Source organism: Mandrillus leucophaeus, unplaced genomic scaffold (assembly GCF_000951045.1).
Source record: "Mandrillus leucophaeus isolate KB7577 unplaced genomic scaffold, Mleu.le_1.0 Scaffold74, whole genome shotgun sequence".
In the NCBI taxonomy this organism is placed as follows: Eukaryota; Metazoa; Chordata; class Mammalia; order Primates; family Cercopithecidae; genus Mandrillus; species Mandrillus leucophaeus.
The window spans coordinates 3,232,858-3,241,167 of record NW_012108030.1 but is presented as its reverse complement, the minus strand read 5'-3'; the positions used below and the strand labels follow the sequence as shown (position 1 = coordinate 3,241,167).

At 54.2% G+C, this 8,310-nt stretch overlaps 1 protein-coding gene across 2 annotated transcripts in view; it reads left to right on the top strand.

Annotated features, from left to right (window-relative positions):
- PRRG2 (proline rich Gla (G-carboxyglutamic acid) 2) overlaps positions 1-8,219 on the top strand; it is a 9,959-nt gene extending 1,740 nt beyond the window's left edge. The window contains exons 2-7 of one of the 2 annotated variants that reach the window (XM_011966034.1): positions 214-311; positions 541-716; positions 955-994; positions 5,714-5,849; positions 7,102-7,254; positions 7,569-8,219. In XM_011966034.1, the coding sequence (XP_011821424.1) occupies positions 227-311; positions 541-716; positions 955-994; positions 5,714-5,849; positions 7,102-7,254; positions 7,569-7,587 (609 nt within the window). In that variant the 5' untranslated portion in view covers positions 214-226 and the 3' untranslated portion in view covers positions 7,588-8,219. Of the gene's footprint in view, positions 1-213; positions 312-381; positions 717-954; positions 995-5,713; positions 5,850-7,101; positions 7,255-7,568 lie in introns of both variants that reach the window. The other variant, XM_011966035.1, reaches the window with a different exon arrangement.
- Positions 8,220-8,310: the final 91 nt, after the last annotated feature.

Genomic DNA, 8,310 nt, shown 5'->3' with positions numbered 1-8,310 from the left:
GCCACTGCACTCCAGCCTGGGCGACAGCGCGAGACTCTGTCTCAAAAAAAAAAAAAACAAAAAAAACAAAAAAAACAGTATCTGGCAGAGAATACAGGCTGTGTAAGCGTCTGCTATTATTATCATTCGTGGACCACAGAGGTCAGTCGATAGAGCACTGCCTTATTACCCAGGGACTGAGGCCCTTGTCAGCTGTAACACACCTGGTTCTAGGTATCTGGAAAATATGAGGGGCCACCCCTCTCTCCTGCTGCTATACATGGCATTAACCACCTGCCTGGACACTTCACCCAGTGGGGAGACAGACCAAGGTGAGTGTTTGGGGGAAATGGTGTCCAGATACTTGGCATTGGCCTCCCCCTGGCTCAGGAATGTCTCTAGTCCCTCCTCTTCCAGGACCCAGCCCCTTCCTCCTTCAGACCCAAGAGTCTGAATTCCCAGCTCCTGCTCCTTCCTCCGGGACCCCACTGCTTTCCATCCCCCTATGACTTCAGCCCTAGGGACCCTCCATTTTTCTGTCCCTCATGTCTTTGGGTCCAGAAGTGTTCCTGGCTCCGCCAGAGGCCCAGAGCTTCCTGAGCAGCCACACCCGGATTCCAAGAGCCAACCACTGGGACCTGGAGCTGTTCACACCGGGGAACCTGGAACGGGAGTGTCATGAAGAGAGGTGCTCCTGGGAAGAGGCCAGGGAGTATTTTGAGGACAACACTCTCACGGTGAGGTCCTCAAGACCCTGGAGTTTCCGGCCCTCTCTCTTCTCTATACCTGTGGGGAGGTTGCAGGGGGAGGGCTTCTGTCTTCTCTATACCTGTGGGGAGGCTGCAGGGGGAGGTTCTGGCCTTCAGCTCCCTCCTCCCTGGCGTCTCAGAAGTCAGGATGGGCTAGTTTGGGGGTGTGAACCTACCAGCTGAATTGCTGCTTTTCCCCCTTCTTTTCTACTCCTCCCCCCTCAAGGAGCGCTTTTGGGAGAACTACATCTACAATGGCAAAGGAGGTGAGTGAGGGGCTGAAGCCATCTTGTTCTGTGCAGCTAAGGGATCCCTTCCCAGGGAGGCCAAACCAACGTCCTCCACCCCAAATTAGGTACAAGAATCGTCTGCCCCCCAATTCTGTGCTCTCTGAAGCTGCCTGCTAAAGGAGTTCCCCCGCTTAAGACCCCGGCTTGCCTGAGGAGCCCCCCACACCTTATGATTATTTTATTTTTAATTATTTGTTTTTGAGACAGGGTCTCGCCGTGTCGCCCAGGCTGGAGGGCTGTGGTACAATCTTGGCCCACTGCAACCTCAACCTCCCAGGCTCAAGTGATCTTCCCACCTCAGCCTCCTGAGTAATTGGGACTCCAGGTCCATACTACCATGATAATTTTTGTAGTTTTTATACAGACCGGGTCTCACCATGTTGCCCGGGCTGGTCTTGAATGCCTGGCCTCAAGCAATCCTCCTGCTTCAGTGTCCCAGACTGTTGAGACTATAGGTGCCAGGCCCCACCACATCTTATTGGATGCAGGTCCTGGGTCCCTAGGAAGGGAAGTGTCAGTGGAGGGAAAGGCTAGAGCTGTAGGGCCTGTCAGGCCTTAAGCTGAGAGGGGAAGGCCCACCTGAACCCTTTGCTGGTGTCCAGAGTAAATGGAAACACCAACCCCTCCAGCAGCCTGATTGCGGGGAACGCTGCCCTCTAGCAACGTGACCAAGGGAGGAAGCCTGCCCATCCTCACCTGCCCATTTTGCCCCCAACAACCCCTCCTCTGAGTTCTGAGGCCCCATCTTGTTGCCAGCCTTGTTGCTAAGGGGGGCTGCTCCTTAGCAACAGGGCCTGGCCAGGCCAGACCAGATGAAGAAGCCTGAAGCAGTACCTGGCTGATTTCCCCTCCCCCACAGCCCCATCCCAGCAGCTGCCTGGTTGCTAAGGAGGCCTTCTCCCTAGCAACCACACCTAGCCAGGCTCCAGGACCCAAGGCCTTCTGCCCACTGGAGGACCACCCTCCGGGCCCCCGATGCCCCACCCACTTGTGGCCCGGTTGCTAGGGGTAGATGCACCTTAGCAACAGGCCCTAGGTCTGGGCTGGAGTCTCACACTGGAGCCTGGTTGCTAGGGGAGGTAATTTCCCTACAGGCCTATCGAGGCATAATGGCTCCTTGAATCCACCTGAAGGTGCCCACATCAGGAGGACCTGCCTTCTGAAGCTGCACTTGCGCTTTTTGCTAAAGGGGCTCAAAAGTCTGGGGGTTTACTGTGGTCAGATGTGGTGGCTCATGCCTGTAATCTCAGCACTTTGGGAGGCCAAGGCGAGCAGATCACCTGAAGTCAGCAGTTCAAGATCAGCCTGGCCAGCGTGGTGAAACCCCATCTCTACTAAAAACACAAAAATTAGCCGGGCGTGGTGATGTGTGCCTGTCATCCCAGCTACTCAAGAGGCTGAGGCACAAGAATCACTGCAGCTGGGAGGCAGAGGTTGCAGTGAGCAGAGATCGCACCATTGCACTCCAGCCTGGGAGATGTCTCAAAAACAAACATACAGCAGGGTGCGGTGGCTCACGCCTGTAATCCAAGCACTTTGGGAGGCTGAGGCGAGCGGATCACCTGAGGTCAGGAGTTCGAGACCAGCCTGGTCAACATGGTGAACCCTGGTCTCTACTAAAGATACAAAAATTAGCTGGGCGTGGTGGCGCACACCTGTAATCCCAGCTAGTTGGGAGGCTGAGGCCGGAGAATCGTTCAAACCCAGGAGGTGGAGGTTGCAGTGAGCCAAGATCACACCATTGCACTCCAACCTGGGCAACAAGAGGGAAACTCCATCTCAAAAACAAACAAAAAAGTCTGGGGTTTACCTTTGGAGGAAAGCCCACCTATCTAGTGCCCATGGAAGTTTCCCCAGCAGCAAGAGCTAGCAAGACCTCCCCAAGCCCAACGACTCCCTATACTCCCTTGTCCTTAGACTCGAGGCCTTAGATTGCAAACAGGGCTGCACCTTAGTAACATGTCAAACATGAATTCTAGATTCTTAGTTACATTGGCGGGGAGAAGGGGGTCCCTAAATTCCTCCATTTGTTTTTTGTTTTTTTGAAACGGGGTTGGGCAGGGCATGATGGCTCACGCCTGTAATCCCAGCATTTTGGGAGGCTGAGGCTGGTGGATCATGAGGTCAGGAGTTTAAAACCAGCCTGACCAATATGGTGAAACCCCATCTCTACTAAAAATACAAAAATTAGCTGGGCATGGTGGCGCACGCCTGTAATCCCAGCTATTTGGGAGCCTAAGGCACCAGAATCGCTTGAACCTGGGAAGCGGAGGTTGCAGTGAGTCGAGATCACTCCAGCCTGGGCAACAGAGTGAGACTCCATCTCCAAAAAGAAAAAAAAAAAGAAATGGGGTTGCTCTGTCGCCCAGGCTGGAGAGCAGTGGCACAATCGCAACTCACTGCAGCCTCGACCTCCTATGCTCAAGTGATCCTCCCACCTAAGCCTCCTGAGTAGCTGGGATTACAGGCATGCACTACCATGCCCAGATAATTAAAAAATTTTTTTATGTAAAGATGGGGTCTCACTGTGTTGTCTATGCTGCTCTCTACCTCCTAGGCTCCAGTCATCTTCCTGCCTTGGCCTCCAAAGTTCTGGGATTACAGGTGTGAGCCACCGAGCCTGGCCATTTTCTTTTTTCTTTTAGAGACAGGGTCCAGTCACCCAGGCTGGAGTATACTGGAGTGATCCTGGCTCGCTGTAGCCTCGACCTCCTGGGGTCAAGTGACCCTTCTTCCTCAGCCTCCCAGGTAGCTGGGACTACAGGTACCTGTAGCACCACACCCAGCTATTAAAAACATTTTTTCCGGCCGGGCAAGGTGACTCACGCCTGTAATCCCAGCACTTTGGGAGGCCGAGGCGGGCGGATCACAAGGTCAAGAGATCAAGACCATCCTGGCCAACATGGTGAAACCCTGTCTCTACTAAAAATACAAAAATTAGCTGGATGTGGTGGCGGGCTCCTGTAGTCCCAGCTACTTGGGAGGCTGAGGCAGGAGAATCGCTTGAACCTGGGAGGCGGAGGTTGCAGTGAGCTGGGATCATGCCACCGCACTCCAGCCTGGTGACAGCACAACTCCGTCTCAAAACAAAACAAAAAACCAACATTTTTTTCCCCAGGCTTAGTGGTGGCTCATGCCTGTAATCCCAGAACTTTGGGAGGTAGAGATTGGTGGATTGCCTGAGGAATTTGAGACCAACCTGGGCAAAAAATACAAAAAATTACAAAACACAAAATTAGCCAGGCATGGTGACGCACACCTTTGGTCCCAGCTACTCAGGAGGCAGAGGTAGGAGGATCACCTGAGCCCTGGACGTCAAGTGGCAGTGAGCTGCGATTGCTCCACTGCACTCCATGCAAAAAAAATTTTTTTTTTTTTTGGTAGAGCCTCCCTATGTTGCCCAGGCTGGGCTCAAGTGATCTTCCTGCCTTAGCCTCCCAAAGTTCTGAGATCACAAGTGTGAGCCACTGTGCCTGGCTACCATGAATAATTTTAAAAGCATATCCCAAGTAGTGCATGTGACTTTTTTTTTTTTTTTTTTTGAGGGGGACAGAGTGTCTCTCTGTCATCCAGGCTAGAGGGCAGTGGCACAATCTCCCCGGCTCAAGCAATGCTCCTGCCTCATCCTTCTGAGTAGCTGGGACTACAGGCAAGCACCACCAAGCCTGGTTAATTTTTTTTTTTTTTTTTTTGAGACGGAGTTTTGCTCTTGTTGCCCAGGCTGGAGTGCCATGGCGCAATCTGGGCTCACCACAACCTCCACCTCATGGGTTCAAGCGATTCTCCTGCCTTAGCCTCCCAAGTAGCTGGAATTACAGGCATGCGCCACCACGCCTGACTAATTTTGTATTTTTAGTAGAGACAGGGTTTCTCCATGTTGGTCAGGCTGGTCTCAAACTCCTGACCTCAGGTGATCCAGCCACCTTGGCCTCCCAAAGTGCTGGGATTACAGGTGTGAGCCACTGCACCTGGCTAATTTTGTATTTTTTGTAGAGATGGGATTTCACCATGTTGGCCAGGCTGGTCTCAAACTCCTGACCTTGTGTGATCTCCATGCCTCAGCCTCCCAAAGTTCTGGGATTATAGGCATGAGCCACCACACCTGGCCAGGACATAGTTTTGTTTTTTTGGTGGTGGTGGTGGTTTTTTTATTTTTTGAGAGGAAGTCTTGCTCTTGTTGCCTCAGCTGGAGAGCAATGGCTCGATCTCAGCTCACTAAAACCTCTGCCTCCTGGGTTCAAGCGATTCTCCTGTGTCAGCCTCCCAAGTAGCTGGGATTACAGGCACATACCACCACGCCTGGCTAATTTGTTGTATTTTTAGTAGAGACAGGGTTTTACCATATTGGCCAGGCTGGTCTTGAGCTCCTGGCCTCAAGTGATCTACCTGCCTTGGCCTCCCTAGTGCTGGGATTACAGGCGTGAGCCACTGTATCCAGCCTGTAATCAGCCACGTATCCAGCCTGATCTCATTAAGTTTTCACAGTGGGGTAGGGGTTATGGTTCCCATTTTACAGAACCCGCAGTGGAGGGTCAGAGAAAGGAATGAGGTGAATTGCCTGAGGTCACAGGGCTAGGAAGGGACCCCAGCTCTGCCTGCTTCAGGGTCTGTTCCCTTCCCTCAGTGGGAAGGAATTTTGATTAGGGTGGGTGGCAGTCCCCGAAACAGTGGCTCCCCTTCCCTGCTTCCCTGCAGGGCGTGGACGAGTGGATGTGGCAGGCCTGGCTGTGGGACTGACGTGTGGTGTCCTTCTCATTGTCCTGGCCGGCCTGGGAGCCTTTTGGTATCTGCACTGGCGACGCCGCCGAGGCCAGCAGCCCTGTCCCCAAGAGTAAGGGGGATTCAGTGAGGAGGCGGTGGTGGTGGAGAGCAAGGGGAGGGAGGAAATGTTGACCTAAAGGGATGTGCTAAGGATTGGGGGCAGATGGGCACTGATGAAAGACCTGAGGACACTGTCATTTGGAGAGTGAATCTGTGAGCTGGCTTGTGTCTGGTTTTGGTGTCTGTTGCTCTGTCTGTCTAGATCCTCAGTACCTGGCCCACAGTAGGAGCTCTGACCACTTTTGCTGCCGGCCTGTCTTTGTGGTACTGGGATTACCAGTATCCATGGGATTACCACTCTGGATATTGTATCTGGTGAGGCTGCGACGGTGCAGCCTGTGGTGTTTGGGTGTCTGTGCTATGTCAGTTTCAGTGGTGACAGGTGCAGCACCTGAGTGGGTGTGGGAAATTGGTGAGGAGTGCATCTATGTTGTGTTCCTGTCTATACGGATGGGCTGAGTTCTGTCTGTTTGGTGTGTGTTGGCCTGCCTCTCTGCAGGGCTTTTTTTTTTTTTTGAGACGGAGTTTCACTCTCATTGCCCAGGCTAGAGTGCATAGTGTGATCTTGGCTCACTGCAACCTCTGCCTCCTGGGTTCAAGTGATTCGCCTCCCTCAGCTTCCCGAGTAGCTGGGATTATAGGCGCACGCCACCATGTCCTGCTAATTTTGTATTTTTAGTAGAGACGGGGTTTCTCCATGTTGGTCAGGCTGGTCTTGAACTCCTGACCTCAGGTGATCTGCCTGCCTCTGCCTCCCAAAGTGCTGGGATTACAGGTGTGAGCCACCACGCTTGGCCCTTTTTTTTTTTTTTTTTTAAGAGACAAAGTCTTACTGTGTTGCCCAGGCTGGAGTGCAGTGGCCCGTTCACAGCTCACTGCAGCCTCAATTTCCTGGGCTCAAGAAATCCTCCCACCTCAGCCTCCTGAGGATCTAGAACTACAGGTGTGTGCCGTGCATCCGGCAGGGCTGTCTTTTTCTCTATTGCTCTGCCTGTATCTGGTGCACATGGGTGTGTCTGAATAAGAGTGTGTCTCTGTGGTTGCTGATTTCTGTGTCTGCCTGTGTGTAGCTGACTGTCATTTGAGGCACTTTTCTGTGTGTAAGGCTAGGCTGAAGGTGACCCTCCCTTTCTGAGGTCCACCTCCCTTCCAGCTCTGTCCCAGTGTCACCCTGAATCTCCATCTCCTAGATCCCCTCTCTTCCGCCTTAGTCTAGGTATCCTGTAAGTTGCCTCTGCTAACTGTACCTTTGCTGTCCCCAGGGCCGGGCTTATCAGCCCTCTGAGTCCTTTGAGCCCTCTGGGCCCACCGACGCCCCTGCCTCCACCCCCACCCCAACCCCCAGGCCTCCCCACCTATGAGCAGGCGCTGGCAGCCTCTGGGGTACACGACGCACCTCCACCCCCCTACACCAGGTATGGGGCGTGGCTTCTGCCCGGGGGCGGGGCGCAGAGGGGTGGGCACGTTGGAGGAGGAACCTGGGCTCAGGGGCGGGACTTGGAATTTGGGCCTTATTACCTAGGGCGGGGCTTGGAGTGCGGGGGCGGGGCCCCATGCAATGGCCTAGGGGCGTGGCCCAGCGTTGTATGTGCGGAGGCGTATAAGAGGGTGGGGCCTGTGCCCAGAGGGTCCGGGATTGGCTGAGACGCCAAGGGCGGTCGGAGTGGTCCTGGCTGAGGGGAAAAAAACACAGGAGCTTTGACTCCCTAGTGTGCCTCTTCTCTTGCAGCCTCAGGAGGCCTCACTGAAGAGCTGCTTTCGAGACCCGGCTCTCCGAACCGTGCCCCTGATTCACACCGGATTCCGGAAGCCCCTAGGCCTCGTAGACGCCGAAGCTGGACTTTGGGGGGCGGGGATGGTGGGAGTAGGGGTCGCCCGGCCCGAGGCCTGCCCTGGCACACGCGTTTCCGCCGCGTATGGATATACACATGTTCTCGGCAACGTGTTCCCGTGTCCTGGCCCCTCACGGGCCCCCACACTCTCCTGACCGTGAGGGCACTGGTCAGTTCCGCCCCCGTGGTAGGCAGACGCGCGGGGAAATTCGGACCCAGGAGCCCAGCCCCGGCTGTGCCGTCTTGTGTATGGGCAGATATGACCTGACAGTCCCCTCCAGTGCCACAGGGTACGCACACGCACAGCCCCGCCTGTGCACACGCGTGTCTTCGTGCACTCCCTGTGCGGTACAGAGGCACTTCGTAACCCAGGGAAAGGGCGGGGGGCATATTTGCAAGCGTGCTCGGTGCGGGCAGGCTCGCATTGCACCCAGGGAGCTGGAGTTGAGCTCTTCCCCTAAATAAAAACCCTTCGGAAAGGAGACCAAAAAAAGCAGAAATAATGCAAATAATAATAATAATAATAATGAACCGCGATCCCGGGCGCATCGGAACTGGTTTTCTGTGCAAACGCGCCCTACACCCCCAGGCCCTGCTTGCGCTCAGTCTCTCTCACTCTCCCTTTTTTTTTTTTTTTTT